The sequence below is a fragment of the Nelumbo nucifera genome, chromosome 1 (assembly GCF_055504915.1).
Source record: "Nelumbo nucifera cultivar China Antique chromosome 1, China Antique-T2T, whole genome shotgun sequence".
NCBI classification, from domain to species: domain Eukaryota; kingdom Viridiplantae; phylum Streptophyta; class Magnoliopsida; order Proteales; family Nelumbonaceae; genus Nelumbo; species Nelumbo nucifera.
In genome coordinates, this window is record NC_142649.1 from 137,776,330 (window position 1) to 137,796,701 (window position 20,372).

Consider the following 20,372-nt stretch of genomic DNA (forward strand, 5'->3'; position numbering starts at 1 on the left):
TAATTGTAATATATTTTTTCCTGTATACCATTAATATATATACTTATATATTTATACATTATTTATGGCTATTTGACCTTAAATTTAGTGTTAGTAATGTATTCATGAAATTTGTATGTGTTTCCCTAGTGTATCCAAGTATTTCCATATTTTTCATCCGTATCCATGCATTTTCAAAGCGTTATCCGTATCCATATCTGTATCCAAGTTATTTGATACGATACTAATACCAATACTTCAATCCTTGGTTTTATCCAGTAATGTATTTTGTGTGTCCCATGAACACAAATCTCGTAATGGCAGAGAATATAGGACTAACATATGAACTGATCTGGATATTAAATTGGTAAGGTAATTGCTGGATGGAGATTAACGGAAAAAGCATATCAATCAAATATTCTGACTTCATGCAGAGAAACATCTAACTCTTAAATCTTAATGATTATGTGGAAATACTATCATATAACAGCAAAATCATGTTACTAGAATTTCAGCTTTAAAATCTTTGCCACTTCTCATTCATGATATACCTTACATGCTTATTATAAAATGATTCCCTAACCAACAAAACCAAGTGGAAGTTATCATATGATGAACATCTTTTATTCTAACCTGGGCAAGACGAGTGCCGTGTCCTTTTGGATGAAGTAAAACAAGCCCATGCCAAGCATCTCTAAAACCAACAACCTCAAGAAGGCCATCATCTACATATGGTGGTGTCAGGTCTCTCTGTAGAATAATCCATGAAATTCTTTTCAAATATCTATAGCAGAAACATCTAAAGGGAAAATTAATTAGACTTCTCTGAAGTGACTCAAAAAAAGTACAGTTTTCTGAAGTGGCATTAAAACTGTCTATCTTGGTCTCAGTGGCATGTGTAAACTGAAAATTTTAGAGTAGAAATCTACTGGTTCTTTAGGAAGTTTCCTTCGTCAGTCTCCCTTCTGTAACTTTCCTGGTTCTGTTCCATCTGGTGTGCTATCCTCTTCAGCTAGTAGTGGTTTCTGTCCAGTTAGGTAGTCTTCGTTCTGGGGATTGCATGGATGTCGATGACTTGGAGCATGAATATGGCATGATGTTGAATGATAACAATGACCAAGTAGTAGATTTGTTCGATTTTAGAGATGAGCTAACGGATGAAATTAGAGGTGTGTGGCGGCTTTACACAACAGTCCTCAGGGAGTGCTTGTTTTGAGAACCGAGGGAAGTCCCCTGTGGAGAATGTAGAGGTGTTTGATAAAAGCATAGTCTTTACCCCCACCCGTCAAGGTATTAGTATTAGAGAACCGGGTCAAAATAGTAGGAGGGATGCTCGAAGGTTTGATGATTGTCCAACTCAGTATCAAGGAAAAGAATCTCATCCAAATTAGGTTCATTTGAAGCATTTGGATTGCCATATTGAAGAGGTCCCTTATTTTTGCCTACCAGCAAATGAATTAGTTGATGTTATTGCACCATCTTGCCACAGGAGTGATCTAGAGAAGGAAAGACCAGAGAGGAAGATAGTGGCATGGAGAAGGGTTCTGAAGGTAAGTTCGTACAGGCAGAACCATGGAGAAGGGTTCTGAAGGTTGAAGCAAAACAATTCCTCTTGGTAAGTTTCAGAGTGGGGGGAAGTGGCCATTAAAATCAGAGAAATGAAAATGGCTATGGTATTCCTGGTAGGAGAGGAAGTGATAGTGTGGTTCAGGACATTCTTGAAAGAAGCCACTAAGCTAAGCTCGAAGCTGGAATGTAAAGGATCAATAGAAGGTCGTGGTAGGAGATATGTAGCAGAAAGGAAGAAGAATGCTAAAGGAAGATTTGTGGTGCTAGTGGAGTTTTTTGGGAACACAGGCAGGCAAATGGTATGCTTCCCAGAAGGAAAACAAACGACTGGTTGGAAAGAGGTCTCAGAGGTTTTGAAGACTTTCTCTATCAGGGGAGAGAATCGGCAATCTATTAGAGACACCAAAGGAGAAACATGATCCCAGCATAGTCTCTGCAAGGAGGGAGAAGGTGACTTTCAAAGAGACAGAAGGGTTGATTGCTGTGGGACAAGCTAATAAGGATTGTAGGTTAATCCTCAGGACTACCAAGTCAGATTGGGAGAAAAAATTCAAAGTATCTTCTACAGCTCCATTGACTGATTGGAAGAAGGTTGGTTATGAGTTACTGAAGAAATTAAACTTAAAGTGCACTATTATTGTAACTCCCTTTGAGGAAAGCAAAGCACTGCTAGAGCTAGAAGGGGAGGAACTACATCCTCTGAGCTACATCTGGAAGCAGGAACTGTGACTATATCTAAGTGGACCCCTCTATCCAATTCCAAAGACTTGAATGTCCAAGACAAGGTAATAGTTCGGATTGTGGGACTTCCGTTTCATCTCTGGACAAATGAGGTGTTTGAATCCATAGCTGCTCTGTGCAAAGCTCGGTTGTATGGTATATTCCGCAGAGACCTCCAGTCAGCAGCTGTCTCTCTGAGTAATGTTTTCCCTGAAGATATTCCTCGTATGATTAAGGTGATGGTTGACGGTGTTTCTTATTCTGTATGGCTAGTAACAGCCATTGAAGCTTCTCTGTGGAGAGAAGGAAGAAGGGAGGCAGATGAACAGGTTGAAGAAGATTGGCTACGCGGACAAGCAGGATTGGTGAATTCAAATTTGGCCGCAACTTACTCTAATAAGGAAAGTTTAGGGAATGAAGTTGGAAAGGTGTCAGAGGATAAAACAGGGGAACAAATAGGAGGGAAGATTGGGGAGATGGGGTCTAAATCTTATGCTAAGGACTGACAAGTAGTTTGACCATTTGGCTACAGGTTTCACTAATAAAGAACCTGAATTGCCAAAAGAAAGAGCCTGGCGTGGCTCAAGACCTTAGCAAAAAGAACCGAAGCAATTTGACCAGGTGGGTGCGAGTGGAGAGGGCCATGTGGGAACGAGTAAAGAAGGGGAATTGTTGGGCCTTATAAAGAAACCGCATGGGCCAATGACTGTCAAATGTCAGGGAGCTCGAGTGAGCCCAGAAGAATTGAAGAGGTTGAAGCCCAGAGGCTAGAAAAGGGGCCGGGCCAGGGGTTTAATGTAAATGATCATTGTGGGCCAAATGGACCAAAACTTAATGGAGCAGGGTCAGGTGTCAGGTGACCTTTTAAGTAGTCACGTCACTCACGTGGGGGCTTTAGTAAGACCGACGATGGACACTAACTATGGTCCATTATCGTCTTCCCCACGACATGGAGCACAGCCGAATGTCTTGCAGCGGCAAACGAGCTTAAGCTGGAGACCGGTTACAGTGAACTTGGTACAATCTCCAGAATGCCGTAATCCAAGGAGTAGAAAATGCTCTTCCGATAAATCTATTGAGCAAGAAGACATTTTTTCATCAGGCGATGAAGATTCAGACCCTGAAGATGCAGAGACCTCAAGCATTGGAAGCGTTTGCCTGGTAAGAAATGGTGGGTTCCACGAAGATTAAAGCTTTGACACAGAACTACTGTTTCGGGAGTCTAATGGAGAAGAAAGATTGTTCAAAGAACCTAACGAGCTCGATGGTACCTATTTTTTATGAGGCTTCGACAGAAGGAGGTAGGGGAGAAGAAATCGCTATCGGAAAAGGTATTGAAGACCATCCAGCAGACTTCGAAGTGATCCTGGAGACTGTGCAGGTGCAAGATGTTTTGTTAATGGCTAATAACTTACCTTCTCTGCAAAGTGGAGGCACATCGCCGGGGATTTTGAGTGAAAACCAAGTTCAGCCACCAAGTTCCGTTGTCCAGATCAGTACCAGACCTCTTGTTACAGGAGTCGAAACAGACCTATGTGGATTGAATTCTAATCCAAGAAATCGTGATCCTCCTACAGAGCTCCCCTCGGAAGGTACGTCTATTTTAAGTTTAAGAACACTAACGAGTCTACTATGTAACAGAATTTGTTCGGCCCCATCCATTGCCTATGAGGCCGAAAAAGGATAGCGTGCAAGGTGAGCAGGATTTGAGGGGTGAAGTAGGAGGTAGGAGGGAGGAGAATGAGTGGAAGTAACTTGGTGAAAAAATCTGGGGGCCGGTGTGTGAATATTTTGAGGATCTGCAAAGGAAGGAGGTTGTAACTGAAGATAATGCAGGGGAGTTGGGTATACAGGATGTCTCATAGAAGGAAGGGAGGGTAGATGAAGGGACAAATAAAAAGGAAAAGGAAGCGGCGGCAGATCTTGTACAAGCGATGGGGTTAGAGTTGAGAGAGGTAGAAAACATTAAAACCTATGCAAAAAAGAAAGGGAAAAAAGAGACAACTGAGCAAAGGAAGAGAAAATGACAGAGGTAGAGAAACTAAAATCTGATGTTGCGGCTGAACTTGAATTTAGTGCAAGGGGGCAGGGATGGAAGAGTCCAAAGTAAGGGATTATTTGAGTGGGGATTAAGTTGAATTTTGATATGAAGATATTGAGCTGGAATATCAGAGGCTTAGGCAGTGCTAGGAAAAGAAGGGTAATAAAGGATCTTCTTAGAAAAAGAATGTCCAGATATAGTAATGCTACAAGAAACAAAATTGAAAACCCTGAAAACAAGATGGGCGAGAAGTGTGTGGAGCTCTAGAGGGATAGGTTGGTCATTTGTGCCCTAGTGGGGGGCCTCTGGGGGGATTGTGATAATGTGGAGGAAGGAGGTGGTGGAACCGATGGAGGAGTTAATAGGTTGATTATCAGTCTCTTTGAAGTTCAAAGGTGTGGAAGATGGGTTTACTTGGGTTCTATTGAATGTCTATGGTCCCTACAGATAGAGATAGAGGTTTAATGTGGGAAGAGTTTTATGACATTAGAGGGTTGTGGAATGGACCATGGTGTTTAGGTGGTGACTTTAATGTGGTTCAATTCACAAACAAGACAAATAACCCCAACCAATTGGTCACGACAAGCATGAGGAAATTCAATGATTTTATTGATGTTTGTGAATTGATAGAACTTCCTCTTCAACATACCATTTTCACTTAGTCTAACCTACAAAACCCCCCAAGTTGTTCCAAACTGGATAGATTTATTTTTAACTCAGAATGGGAAGTGCATTGGATAGGATTGCCAGCTAGAGCTTTACCAAGAGTCACCTCGGATCACTGGCCAATCAGCATTAGGACTAAAGACTTTCTAAGTGGCCCTAGACCTTTCAAATTTGAAAATGTGGCTAATTCACTTGGACTTTGCTATTAAGGTGAAAGAGTGGTGGAATGAAGAGATGGAAGGAGTCCAAGGGAGAAAGCAACTTTCAACAGGAAATTAAAAAGTTTAAAAATCAAAATCAAGGAGTGGAATAGAGAGCATTTTGGGAGAACAGAGGATAGGAAATTAAATGTGATATCCCAAATTGAGATTTTTGATGACAAGGAAAGTTTGGGTGTATTATCAGTGGAAGATAGGAGTCTAAGATGGTCACTGAAGGAGTTGGAAGAAATTCTATTTAGATAAGAAACTTGCTGGAGGTAAAAATCAAGACATTAGTGGATCAAAGAAGGGGATGGAAATACTAAGTTTTTTCATGCACTAACCAATGGTAGAAGGCGGAAGAGCAGGTTGGTCAGGCCAGCGGATGCAAGCTTGATTTTTGATCCGGCTTTCCTTCCTTGGCAACACAGAAGAGGAAGAATTATGTGGAGGTGTGCAAGAGCAGCGCTACTCTGGTCCGTGTGGGAAGAAAGGAATACCAGAACTTTCCAAGAGAAGAAGAGAAACTTAGAAGAGATGAAGGAATGCATTCTAAATAGGGTGATCTTATGGCTAAAACTACTGGACTTATTTCATCATTTATCATTTAGTGATATTTAGAGGAATTGGTTAGCAGTGGATAATTGTTCATCTAGAAAGACTAAAGTGAGTCTGACTTGGGAACCCCCTCCTGAGAACTTTTTGAAGCTGAATTTCGATGGAAGTAGTCTTGGTAACCCAGGTCCGTCAAGGGTGGGAGGGGTATTGAGGAATGAGGCTGGGAATGTGGTTCTTATCTATTCGGGGCCCATAGGAGCTGGAAACTCTGTTAGGGCGGAACTCGCAGCTGCTATCCAAGGAGTACAACTAGCTGTGCAGATAGGTGTGGAACATCTGATAATAGAAGGGGACTCCAAGGTGGTAGTGGAATGGCTACAAAACCCGAACTCTATAGTGTGGTGCTTTAAGAATGAAATTAAAAAATTCAACTGCCTGACAAGAAGTTTGACAGTGAGAATACTGTATGGCTGATGGCCTTGCAAAGCAAGGGGTAAACTATGGCTGATGGGGAGATCTGCTAACTCTATGGCTGATGGCCTTGCAAAGCAAGGGGTAAACAAGGAAAGCTTATATTGGGCTCAATTGTAGATTGAATCTGTTTCCCGTTTTCAGTTTTTTTGTTTTTGTTTTCTGTTATCTGTCTCCCTTTGTCTTTCTTCCTGCTATTTGGAGAGGACGCAGCTCGTGCCTCTCCATGGGAAGCTTGTAATTGCTTTAATTCTCTATTAATGAATCTTATCTCTTTACTCATCAAAAAAAAAACATGGTAGAAGGCAAAAGAACTTTGTGGAGAAACTGGAAGTCAGTGGAGTGCTGGTGTCTGACCAGGAGGAGATTGCCACTTGCTCCGTAAATCACTTTAAGAGGTATATAAGAGACAGGAGGGCACTAGTTTTAGTCTGGTAGGATTAGATTGGCCAAGCTTGAACCTTGAAATGGCATATTGGTTGGAAAGGGAGTTTGAGTTGAAAGAAATAAGGGGGAGCACTGTTCTCAATGAATCGATTTAAAGCTCTAGGGCTAGACGGTTTCACTATGGCTTTTTATCAAGACTGTTGGGATATCATCAAGTCAGATTTATGGGCAGTCTTTGAGGAGTTTGCTGAGGAGCATTCTATTAGCTCAGGGATCAACTCCACCTTAGCCTTGATACCTAAAAAGGGAGATGCAATTCAGCCAAGATATTTCAGACCCATCAGTTTGGTGATTAGTATCTACAAGATAGTGGCTAAAGTAATCTCCTTGAGGTTAAAAATAGTTTAGCCCTCCTTAATAAGTCAACTACAAGGGGCTTTCATTCAAGGCAGACAAATCACTGGTCAAGTCCTGATAGATAATGAATGTGTGGAAGACTTTAAGATAAGGGGGAACAAGGGATTTGTTTGTAAATTGGATCTGGAGAAAGCGTACGATCTAGTAGATTGGTCATTTTTTATGGAAGTTTTGAGGAATTTTGGGTTTGGAGATAGGTGGTGTGGTTGGATTGAATGTTGTTTCACTATTGCTTATTATTTTGTTGGTTAATGCAATGGTTAGAGATTTCTTTCCAGCTACTAAAGGGCTGAAACAAGGGGTTCCCCTCTCTCCCTTCCTCTATACCTTGTTAGCAGATGTTTTTAGTAGACTTATTTTGAGAGCGGACAGGTTGAATCTGATTAGAGGATGGAGGGTTGGAAGAGAAGGTGTTATTGTTACACACCTAGAGTTTGCAGACGACACTATCCTTTTATGTAAGACAGGGGACCCTCAGATAGCAAGGAACTTGAAAGGGGTGATAAAGTTGTTTGAGGTTGTGTCAAAAACTAAAAGATCAACTTCCAAAAGAGTTGTGTAGTGGGGATGAATTTAAAGGAGGAGGAATTAGGTGGGGTAGCTGAGGAATTAGGTTGTCTGACATCTAGTTGACCTTTGAGATACTTGGCGTTACCATTAGGAGCCAATCCTAGGGAGGGATGGAATCCCGTGGTGGAAAGATGTGCTAAGAAACTGGCAGCTTGGAAAAGAAATTATGTGACCCTAGGGGTTGAATTACTTTAATTCAATCCACCTTAGCAAATCTCCCAATTTACTTTCTTTTAGTATTTAGGATGCCGCAAAGGGAGGTAATGAAAGTAGAGAAATTGATGAGGAACTTTTTGTGGGAGCCAGGAGAGGAAAGGAAGGATCATATGGTAAGATGGGAATTAATATGCAAGAAAAGGGAGGATGGGGGATCTGGGATTGGGTAACCTAGGTAAGAAAAACTCAGCCCTTTTGGGTAAGTGGCTTTGGAGGAGGAAAGACTTTGGCACAAAATTGTAGAGAGTATTCATGGAGCAGAAGGCAATGCTTGGGATGCTGGCATTTCTCAGAGGGCCACGTTGAACTCTCCTTGGAAGGCAATCCATGGCGTTCTTCCACAATTCTTAAACTTATTCAGGTATGATGTATGTACTGGGGATAGGGTTCTTTTTTGGGAGGACTTATGGATTGGAAACTCAACCCTCAAGGATCTTTTTTTGCCTTTGTATTCCCTCTCTTGCTTTAAAAATGAACCTATTCAAAGATTTGTCTCATTTTCATCTTCTTTTGGTTTTAGTTGGGATTTGGGTTTCAGGAGATATTTAAGAGACTCTGAGCTTGACCAGACAACATAGTTACTTTGCTTCCTTGATTCTATTTGTCTAGATCCTTCTAAACCCAATGCTCATATTTGTTCCCCTAACCCTTCGGGCTCTTTCTCTTACGTCTCCTTTTTCTCTTCCTTATGCTTTGTCCCTAGCTCTTAGCCTTTCCCTTGTAAATAGGTCTGGTCTAAACCTATTCCCCTTAAAGTGGGAGCCCTTTGTTGGGAGGCCTATCTTGAAAAGCTAAACACATTGGACAACCTACAAAGAAGAAGAACTTGTCTGAGTATTTCCCCCAACTGGTGTGTCCTCTGCAAAGCAAGTGGAGAAAGTTGTTACCATTTACTAATACCTTGCCCCTTTGTTGTATGTCTCTGGAAAAGCTTCTAAATCTCTTTGGATGCAGGTGGACAATGCCAACGCAGATTAGCAAACTATTCGAGCTTACAACCTTCAGGTGGCCTAAGAAAAGAGGTAAAGTCTTGTGGAGGTGTGCTAGGGCTGCACTGGTTTGGACTGTTTGGGAAGAAAGAAATGCCAGGATCTTTGATGTGAAGGAGAGGAACGAGATCATTGTATAGGATTGCTTAATTAATAGAGCCATTAATTGGGTAAAGACCCTGGAACTGTTTTCCCCGTTCTCCTTTGATGATTTATGGAGAAACTGGGAAGCAGTTGCCAAGAGCTCTAGTACAAGACCTAAACCATTAGCAGAATGGAAACCTCCTTAAGAGGGTATCATTAAGCTCAACTTTGATGGCAGCAGTTTAGGCAATCCGGGTCCTTCGGGTGTTGGGGGAGTGTTTAGAAATACCGAAGGGCAGGAGTAGGGGACTCAGTCAATGAAGAAATTCAAGTAGTGTTACAAGGAGCTGAATTTGCCAAGGAACTGAACTGTTAACAGTTGTTAATTGAAGGTGATTCCGAGCTGGTGATCCAATGGTTAAAAGAACCAGATGGTCCTATAAAGAAGCTTTACAAAGATTCAAATGGCTAACTACAAATGTGTCAGTCCAGTTCCAATGGGAAAGAAGATCAGCAAATGGGTTAGCAGATTCATTAGAGAAACAAGGGGTGCATAGGAATCAGATGTTTTGGGCTAAACTGTAATTTTTGCTTTAATCTAAAGCTGCATCTTGTGCCTCATCTTGGGAATTTTCTCTGTGCATCTTTTATGCTTTTAATCTATAAATAAATTCACTCATTATTCATCAAAAATAAAAAATAAAAATTATCTATCTCCCAAAACAAATATTAAAAGGGAAAGTAGAACTCACATCCCACACTTTCTTCATATTTGGTGTTCCCCATGGATTTAGTCCACCAGAAAAGCTAGGCAAGTTTAGACAAACAATTGACCTGATGCTGTACATAAAGACAAGCAAATTATTAGGCTAACCATAAAGAAAGGTTTATATGGCAAAAGAGAAGTAATTTTCAACATCCCCATTCTGCAAAATGTGGTGAATAATAGGTGCACAAGGAACACCCAGTAAAGCACTGTTGTACATTAGTAGAATGGAAAAAATAGACACCATCTCCTTTTTCAGTTTTAATGATTGTGGACAATATGCTTCACAATGGGTGCACAAAGAACACAATTTGTTTCCCAAGATTAAAGAAACACTTTAACCTCTCTCTTCACTGACATAATACTCAGCTCAACCTAACTGATTAAGCCTTAATCAACCATTTGGGATTCCACTGACAACAATGGCACCACACAAGTAAGATTGCCAAAAAAGGGAAGTACATAATTTTGTATTTAAATCCAAAGTCAAATCTAGATAAATATGCATAAATTTGTAAATTCATTCTTTAAGCATTTGAACATAATGTATATAGGGAGAAAGAGATAGGTTTAAAAGTTAATAGTAAAAAAAATCATGTTTACACGTTTACAGAAGATCAGGACTATTATTAGACAGAAATGCACAATACTGAACAGTATGTAAAAGCTACTATGTCAAGACTCAAGAAATGGTGCTAAAAGATATAAAATTAATATGCTCAAATGAAGGTACCCAGCTCAATCCAATGCCCCATTTTGTCATTCTACATAAAAAAAAGAACCTCTTCCTAAATTACATAGGGGAAAGGAGTTTTCCCATGAGTCCACAGTGCAGCTCCTTTGATCTGTTGATTTGTTGAACCTTTGGTTGTATATGTACTTCAGGGGTGTAAGTCCAGATTGTGGGGTTACCCCCTAAAAGTCTGTTGTTCTATTTTCTATTTGATCTTTGAATAAAATTACTTTACCTTTCTCAAAATAAAAAAAAAGAGAAAAGAAAAGAGAAGAAAAATAATCCCCAATAAAGGAATAAGAAGTCTGATTAAAAAGGTGAAGAAACAAAAAGAAGACAATCAGAAGAGAAGAAGAGGAAAAGAACGATTGAGGAGAAAGGGGTGAAAGAAATGAGTTGTTCGTACTCTCTCTCTCTTTTCCCTAATCCTTTTCATTAAAAGATTAATCACTAATAATTAGAAATTACAAGTAAGCATTTAGTGGGGCAGCTAGCTAATTAAAACATAAGATGCTAATGCTAACAGGTCCATAAGAAAAGACCTATTAACAAAACAGAACATAAAAAAATAAAAACACAACTATGGGCTATGGGCCATTCAGCCCATTTTCTCTACACTACCCCTCATGTTGAGCATAGATGTCAATCATGCCCACCTTGCTTGTATCATGCTGTAGTTTCACCTTGGAGACTCCTTTGGTAAGAATATCAATTAACTGTTCTTCAGATGCAATGAAAGGTAGACAAATTTCTCCAAAAGCCACTCTTTTTCTGATGAAATGCCTGTCAACTTCAATGTGCTTTGTTCTATCATGTTGTATAGGATTGTGGGCAATGTTAATGGCGGCCTAATTGTCACAATACAACATTAGTGGTCTATCATACTCAACACTCAATTCCTCCACCAGGGACCGAAGCCAAAGCAACTCAGAAACTCCATGAGCCATAGCTTTGTACTTTGCCTCAGCTGAAGATCTAACAACTATTGATTGTTTCTTGCTCCTCCAAGAAACAATATTACCGGAAACCATACTATATTATCCCGAAGTTGACCTCCTACCATCAATGTTACCTGCCCAATTAGCATCTATATAGGTTTCTAGTTTCATGTGGCCATGCTTAGCAAAAATAATACCTTTCCTCAGAGTACTCTTCAAGTAACATAAAATCCTCTTTGCTGCTACCATATGTATATCTCTGGGTGCATGTATGAATTGGATAATGCAACTAACAACATATGCAATGTCAGGGCGAGTCGTACATAGATAATAGCAGTTTCCTTAACAACCTTTGAAACACTCCCCTATCCTTCAACAGTTCTCCATTAGAAGCAGAAAGCTTGTGACTCGTATCAATAGGGGTAGCCACCGCTCTTACTCCCATTTTTTTTTGATAAATGATTGAATTTTATTCAATAAAATCAATAAGATATTACAATACAGCCTTCCCAAAGGAGGGGCACGAGCTAGTACCTCTCCACAATAGCAACAATGTACTACCTCAGACTAGTAACAAAAAGTTTACAAAGCTGCCCAGAAAAACTATTCCCTTGATACCTCTTGTTTAGCTAACCCATTCGCTATGGTGTTAGCTGTCCTACCCACCCACTGAAAAATAACATTCATGTTCCTTAAGAACCATTTAGCTTTCCTCATAATACCCCTGTAGCACCAGATCACTGAATCTAGATTTTTTAGCCAACCCACAACAACTTTGGAGTCTCCTTCAATAATCAAATTTTGAACTCCTAATTGATTTGCAACCCGAATGCCTTGTACTGCCGCTAGGAGCTCAACTATGATAGAGTCTCCTATACCCACAGAGTCTGAGAACAAAGCTAATATATTACTATCTTTGTCTCTCAGCACCCCACCAATCCTTGAATGCCCCAAATTTCCTTGACTGCTATCATCAAAATTCAGCTTTGTCCAGTCTTCTGAGGGGTACCCATACAGCTGGTACCCTGTAATGCTCCTCCACATTGTTCTACCAGTTTTTGTGGGCCACGCAAAGAAGGAAGAATCAAAGATCTGATCTATGGATGTGGTCATTCCATCTGCAACCAAACAAAGCAAAGATCCAACCCCAAATAGCAGCATAAAAAGGACAGGTTAAAAGTAAGTGAGAGCAATCCTCACCATTAGCCCTACAAAATACACACCAATTAGGAGACAAAACATAGAAGGCCTTCTCTTCTGCAGTAAATCTGAAGTGTTGATTTTCCTATAGAAAACCTCTCAGCAGAAAATAATAATTTTAGGAGGTACATGTTTAGACCAAATCTCCTTAACTGGGAAGCCCACTTGTCTCAAGGGAGAGCAAAAGGACTTAAAAAAGAAAGCACATGTGAAGTAACCTTTTGGGTTTGGAGACCAAAGTCTCACATCAGAACCGGAAAGGTCCAGAAAAACACTTTCAAGCAGTGACAACAGGTCTAAAACATGAGAGAGTTCATGATCCCTCAAACCCCTATGAAATCCAAAGTCCCAACTCAAGGAAGATGGAGAATTAGATGTTGGAAGAAAATGAGAAATTGTTTTACCCTTGTATCAAGAAATGGAATAGAGAGAAGGGAAACTTTCCTTAAGGGCAGAATTGCCCACCCAAATGTCTTCCCAGAACAAAATAGAAGTACCAAAATTGACATCATACCTGATACAGTTGAGGAAAAGAGGAAGGATATTCTGAATTGCTTTCCAAGGAGTTGCCAGAGTGGCTCAACGCGATACACCAGCATCCCATCCATTGCCCAAACTGCCATGTATGCTATCACCTCATGCCAAAGTCTCTCCTGTTCTAGGGGCCATCTCCACAACCATTTTCCTAGGAGTGCTTTATTCTTCAAAACTAAATTCCCCAGTCCCAATCCACCTTCCTCTTTCCTCCTACAAGATGTAAATCAGTCCTCAAATATTTAGGTGTAAATTTGAAGATTAGAAGAAAAAGGAAGAAGAGAAGTAAGAGCAGCAACACAAGAGAAGAAGATGGCGAAAAGAGAAGGAAGAAGAAGAAGAATCTAATTATCTTCCCTTTCTCCTCTAATCATTTTTTTATTAAGAATTAAAGTTAGAGTAATGACAAGTATGCCCTTAAGTGGGCGGCCAGCTAGACAGTAACATAAAGAGATTAAACAAAAAGAAATAACAGGCCCATTAAGAGAGGCCCATTAGCCAACAATAAAAGAAAAGATATTACAAGAGATGATACTAGGACCCATTCAGCCCAATCTCTTTACACTACACACTAATCCCCAATTTATTAAGTGATCCTTTTTTTCCTCCCCTGGCTCCCAAAGAAAATTTCTCATTAATTTCTCTAGTTTCTTGGCTTTCTTGACCAGAATCTTAAACACAAAGAAATAATAGATCGACAGATTTGCTAAGGAAACTCTCAGTAAGGTAACTCTACCCCTAGAAGAAATATAGTTCCTTTTCCATGAGGCCAACCTTTTCTCAAACTTCTCTAAAACCGAGGCCCAAAAAGTGCTCTCCTTAGAGTTGGCTCCAAGAGGAAGACCTAAGTACTGTAAAGACCAATAAGAAATAGGACAACCTAAAGACTCAGCCACCAACTTAAGGGTCCTCTCATCCAGATTCACTCCCACCACACAACTCTTTTCAAAATTTATTTTCAGATTTAATACTCTCTCAAAGCACTCTATCAAAGACTTGAGATTACTTGTTGTTCTCCTATCACCCCTTTCACAAAAGATTATTAGGTCATCGGAAAACTGTAAGTGGGTCATCCTAATACCATTCCTTCCTATCCTCCATCCTCTCACTACACCTTCCCTATCTGCCTTAGAGATCAAGCTACTAAAAACATTTGCAATTAGGGTAAAAAGGAAAGGGGAAAGGGGGTTACCTTGCCTTAAACCTCTAAGAGCTGGGAAAAAATCCTTGACTACCCCATTAACCAAAACCGAAAAATGGCAAGAACTTATGCAACCCTTTATCCAATTACACCATCTAACTCCAAACCCACAACACCCTAGGATTTCTAGTAAGAAGCTCCAATCCATCAGATCATAGGCCTTTTCTAAATCCAACTTACAAACAAACCCTTGCTTTCCGGACTTTCTCATATCCTCCACACATCCATTCACTATTAGAATCTAATTTGTTATTTGTCTCCCTTGCACGAAAGCTCCCTATGCTTGACTAGTGATGGAGGGTAGCACTACTTTAATCCTCAAGGATAACACTTTAGCCAGGATTTTGTAAATGCTAGTCGCCAAACTAATCGGCCTAAAATCTTTAGGGTTTTTTGCTTCTTTTTTCTTAGGGATTAGATCTGTGAAAGTGGCATTAACTCCAGGGCGTACTTTGCTATTAACTTCAAATTCCTTAAACACAGCACAAAGGTCTTCTCTTACCACATTCCAACAATCTTGATAGAAAGTCATGGTGAAGCCATCTGGTCCAGGGGCTTTGGATCTATCCATTGAAAACACTGCATGCCTAATTTCCTCTTCTTCAAAACTCCTCTCTAACCATCTTGCTTGCTCTTCAGACAACATGGGCCAATCTAGACCTTCCAACCTTAGTCTATTATTCAGAGGCTTCCCTGCAATTGATTTAAAATGATCCACCAGCACTTTTGCTATCTCATCTTGATTTATGACTTCTTCCCCATCCACTTCTAATTTGGCCACATAATTTCTTCTTCTCCTCCCATTAGCCAACGCATGGAAAAATTTTGTATTACCGTCCCCTTCTTTGATCCATTTGTATCATGACTTTTGCCTCCATGAGATCTCTTCTCTAAGGAGAACATCTTCCAATTCCTTTTTTAACCTGCTTCTCAACAACCTTTCTTGCTCATTTATACCTCCCTGCGATTCTTTGGAGTCTAGTTCATCAATCCTAGACATCAAAGAATTCTTTTGATCTTCTACCCTTCCAAAATGCTCTCGATTCCACTCTTTAATCCTTGCTCTTAGTCTCTTTAACTTTTTGTGGAACCTTACACCTTTCCACTTAACCCCTCTCAAATCTTCATTCCACCACTCCCCAACCTTTCGTTCAAAATCCAGATGGGCTAGCCACATGTTCTCAAACCTAAAAGGTCGAGGGCCAAAACCTAGAACATCTTGACCTAATAGTATAGGGCAATGATCAGATGTAACTCTAGGAAGGGTTTTAGCCACCAAATTCCTCCAATGATCCTCCCGCTCTACATTAAGAAGGAATCTATCAAGTTTGGAACAAAGGAGGTTTTCTTGGAAATTTGACCAAGTAAAGTTAGCTTGTAGAAAGGGTAATTCCTTTAGTCCACAGGTGTTAATTAATTCATTGAAATTTCTCATACTTGTAGTAACCGATCTTTGGGGGTTATTTGATTCATTATAAAACATGATTACATTGAAATCCCCCCCCCCCCCCCCCAAACACCATGGGCCATCCCATAAGCCTTGAATACCATACAATCCTCCCACATTTCCTTCCATCCCATAAGCCTTGAATACCATACAACTCAAACTCTGCATTGAGGAAGGCTTTAAGATTATTAGTCCCTATCACATCAATGCCAATCAATACAAAGTCATCCACATAGGCTATAAGATATACCACTAATGAACATCTCTTTTTCACAAAGAGGGTATGATCAAATTGAGTCTATGTGTAACCGAAGGTAACAAGAGTAGCCCTAAACCTCTCAAACCATGATTGTTTGAGCCCATACTTAAAGATTGCCTTTTTATACCTAATTTAAGAAGAAATTTGATTTTTGTCTCAAAATTGTGTTTGGATGGTTATTCTATCTTATTTAGTAATGTAATTACTATTAAACGAAATAACAAATTCCTCGCATATGAAGAACTTGAGAACGATCTCTATGTTCTCCATCCATTTCTGAAAACAAACATTACCGAAACTACATCAGAAATAATCCCCAAGAAGAGGACTCGCGATACAGTTAATCCCACGTGTCTATGGCATTACCGACTTGGCCACATTAATATAGATTGTATCACAAGGTTGGTAAATGATGGTTATTTGGATTTTCTAACTATAGAAGATCTTTCCATTTGTGAACTTTGCCTTCAGGGTAAGATGACGAAGTGGCCATTTACAAGAAAGTCTGAAAGATCTACAGACACACTTGACCTTATACATACTGATGTATGTGGTCCCATAAATATTAGGACACGTAACCAACACGTTTATTTTATAACATTTACCGATGATTTTTCACGGTATGGTTACGTGTATCTAATGAGACATAAGTTTGAATCATTTGAAAAGTTCAAAGAGTTCAGACAAGAAGACGAGAAACAGTTAGGAAGATAAATTAAGATCCTTCGATCATATCGAGGCGGCGAGTATCTCTTTAACGAATTCAGGGACTACTTAAAGGAAAATGAGATTGTATCACAACTGGCTCCTCCTGCTACATTACAATTAAACGGTGTATCAGAGAGGAGAAATCGGACTCTATTAGATATGGTCCGTTCACTTCTCGTCTACTCAGAATTACCCACATCCTTTTAAGGTTTCGCATTAGAGGCTGCGATTTACGTGTTGAACTGGGTTCCAACCAAATCCGTTCCTAAGACTCCATATGAGCTATGGACCGGTAGAAACCAAGTGTAAGACACTTGAAGATTTGGGATTGTCTAGTACATGTTAAAAGAACTAGTGCAGACAAATTGGAATCCAAGACCAGTCGTTGTCTATTTGTAGGTTACCCCAAAGGCTCTGTAGGTTACTTGTTCTATGATCCAAAAGAGAAAAAAGTGTTTTGCAGTTGAAATGCCACTTCCTAGAGGAAGATTACATCCTGGATAATCTTCATCAGGAAGTTGTTCTTGATGAGGAGAACCCATGGGTAGTAGGAGATGTCCCACATGCTCCAGAAAATAACCAACCTAGAAGATCTATCTGAGTTTCCAGACCTCCAGTTCGTTACGGCTATGACCAATAAAGTTACTTGGTGGAAGCCACGACTAGTGAGGAGGATCCCGTGACTTATGCAGAAGCTATATTGGACATAGATTCCTTGAAGTGGGTAAATGCAATGAGAGTTGAGATGGACTCAATGGAGACCAATGGAGTCTGAACTCTAATAGATCCGCCCCCTGGGGTAAAAGCAATTGGTTGCAAATGGATCTATAAGAGGAAGAAGGGCTCTGATGGTAAGGTTAAGACCTACAAGGCTCGTCTTGTGGCGAAATGATACACTCAGAAAGAGGGAATCGATTATGAGAAACCTTTTCGTTCGTGACCATGCTTAAATTCATTAGGATCCTACTAACTGTAGCAACATACCATGACTACGAAATTTGGCAAATGGATGTCAAAACCGCGTTCTTGAATTAAAATCTTACTAAAGATATCTATATGCAGCAATCGCAAGGTTTCATACCTATTAGTCAGGAACACATGGTATGTAAACTCAACCGATCCATATATGAACTTAAGCAAGTTTCTAGGAGTTGGAACATCCGGTTTGACTTTAAGAAAAATCCAAATGAGCCCAGTGTTTACAAAAAGACAATGGGAGATAATGTTACATTCTTGGTTCTATATGTAAATGACATTCTACTCATTGGGAATGATGTAGGAATGTTAACTACGATGAAAGTATGGCTTTCACAACAATTCTCCATGAAAGATCTTGGAGAAGCTTCCTACATATTGGGTCTTCAACTCTATAGAAATAGATTGAAGAGGATAATAGAATTATCCCAATCTGCTTACATTGACAAAATTGTCAAAAGATACAACATGGAGAACTCCAAGAAAGGAAATGTTCATTTCAGACACGTAGTCACTCTCTCCAAGGGTATGTTTCCCAAGACTCCCGAAGAGATTGAGGGCATGAAAGAGATTCCCTATGCCTCAGCCGTAAGGAGCATCATGTATGCAATGTTGTGCACTCGTCCTGACATTGCTCAAGCAGTGAGTGCGGTAAGCAGATACCAATCTAACCCAAGGCAGGAACATTAGACCACTGTGAAAAACATACTAAAATACATTTGAAGGACAAAAGAGTTTTGTCTGGTATTCGATGGTAATTCACTATAGATCCAGGGGTATGCTGATACCGATTTCCAATTAGACCCAGATGATAGAAAGTCTACATCTGGTTATATCTTCACGGTAGGATCGTGTGCTGTTAACTAGAAAAGCAGTAAACAAGGGTCCACAGCAGATTCCACAACCGAGGCCGAATACATTGCCGTAAGTGAAACTGCCAAGGAAGCTATTTGGATGAAGATGTTCATTCAGGAATTAGGAGTATTTCCATCCAACACATCACCCATTCCACTGTTGTATGACAACACTAGAGCCATTGCTCAGGCTAAGGAGCCACGAGCACACTCGAAGTCGAACCACATCGAGAGGAAGTACCATGTACTGCGGGAGATAATTGGAAGAGGGGACGTCCTGATTCAAAAGGTAGCAACAGCGGAAAATGTAGAAAACCCATTGACTAAGCCACTGACACATAAAGTGTTTGAGAAATACGTGGAAAGTATGGGACTTCGGCTTGTACCCAATTGGACCTAAGTGCAAGTGGGAGCTGTTGGACAGTGTATGCCCTTAGTTCCAATCAGATTGATGTACATTATGTCATTTATTGTAAATGAATAAAGTACATAATTGATTCATGTGATTTGGTGTGTTTCTATGCAATACCCTTAAATTGGACACTTATGAGACTCGTGTTAGTTTAGTATCTTCACAGTCGTTGGATAGATCTGGAGAGATATATCCTGCCTAGGCTGACATAATGTGCCGCCAAGTTGGTTGGGGTGGCTTGTCTCAGCTATTAGGATGAGACCTGAGGTACATGCAGTGTGGGTTTTCTTGAAACCATGAACCAGACCAAATTCTAGTATTGCCTTGGACCTTGGAGATAGATGGGCAAAATTGGAATGTTACACCTGACCCCTAGACTCGATTATAGTACTGCACTAGGTGTCAAATTGGCTGTCTTTGACATGCCAATCAGTGAGATCCTTAGAGGGGGTCAAAACCTGGGTATGTTGGGACAATCCCAGAATTCATCTGAGTGGGTGATCATAGTAACAAGATCATCTCCTTTGTCGGACAAAGTGAATGATCGGGGAATGCACTCTCTCTGAGGGAAACCTAAACTGTTGGTAGTTGATTTCAAACGTTGGGATTTATTTTTGCAAAGTATATTTATATAGAGATATACATATATATTATGGTTTCAAAAATGTTTGCAAAATGTTTAATTTCTTGGGATCCAAGTGAGTAGAGAGTGCTTGGGTTTTCATAAGGTGGTTGGATCCAAGTACCATTTAGTGTAAATGTTGGGCCCATTAAGAGCCCATGGTGATGGACTCAAGGGTTCACTGTCTCTTACATTGAATTCGGCCAAGCCTTATAATAGAGGTTGGGCTGAACCCATGTGACTGATGTATAGATCAATGTTAGGGTCCCACGACATACAAAGAGAGCCAACTGGGCAGCAGGTCAAGGAGTAAGTGAGCACATAAGCTTAATGGGCCTAAGGCCCAATTCAAACTGAGCTTAAGTTAGTTAATTAAAAGGAGGCAAGATCTGATTTATAATCTGATTAGGATTAACTGAAAGTATAAGATAAGTCTTATCCATTTAAGAGTCCAGATCCAAATATCATATTTGTATCAAGGAACTCTCTCCTAATTAGATTAGGAGGCTGATCCAAAGAAGACTATAAATAGGGGGTGAATTCCTCAGTTTTAATATGCAACAATTTGCAAAGTTCTCTCCTGGTTTTGCCGCCCCTACCTAGTTCGATCTCCACTTGTGGAATTGATCAAGAAGTATTCTTTATATTGCTCCTTGGTAGAAGAAGCAATCTGAATTCTGTTAGACAGTTTTGTATGCCCTTAGCTTCAATCAGAATGATGTACTTTATGAGTTTATTGTAAATGAATAAAGATACATATTTGATTCATGTTCCCTTGGTATGTTTCTGTGTAATACCCTTAAACTGGACACTTAATGAGACTCGTGTTAGTTTAGAATGTTCACAGCCAGTGGGT

The 20,372-nt window shown here is 40.1% G+C and overlaps 1 protein-coding gene across 6 annotated transcripts in view; it reads right to left on the reverse strand.

The window, feature by feature from the left end:
* Positions 1-20,372, reverse strand: part of LOC104612253 (diacylglycerol kinase 1-like) — a 90,825-nt gene that overhangs the window by 5,611 nt on the left and 64,842 nt on the right. For 5 of the 6 annotated variants that reach the window (XR_016080240.1, XM_010279611.3, XM_010279610.3 and 2 more), the window contains exons 11-12: positions 9,620-9,707; positions 613-729 (exon numbers count right to left, since the gene is read on the reverse strand). Coding sequence is in view for 4 of the 6 variants with exons in the window: in XM_010279611.3 (XP_010277913.1) it covers positions 613-729; positions 9,620-9,707 (205 nt within the window). In the remaining 2 variants the exon portion in view is untranslated. Of the gene's footprint in view, positions 1-612; positions 730-9,619; positions 9,708-13,018; positions 13,252-20,372 lie in introns of all 6 variants that reach the window. The other variant, XR_016080241.1, reaches the window with a different exon arrangement.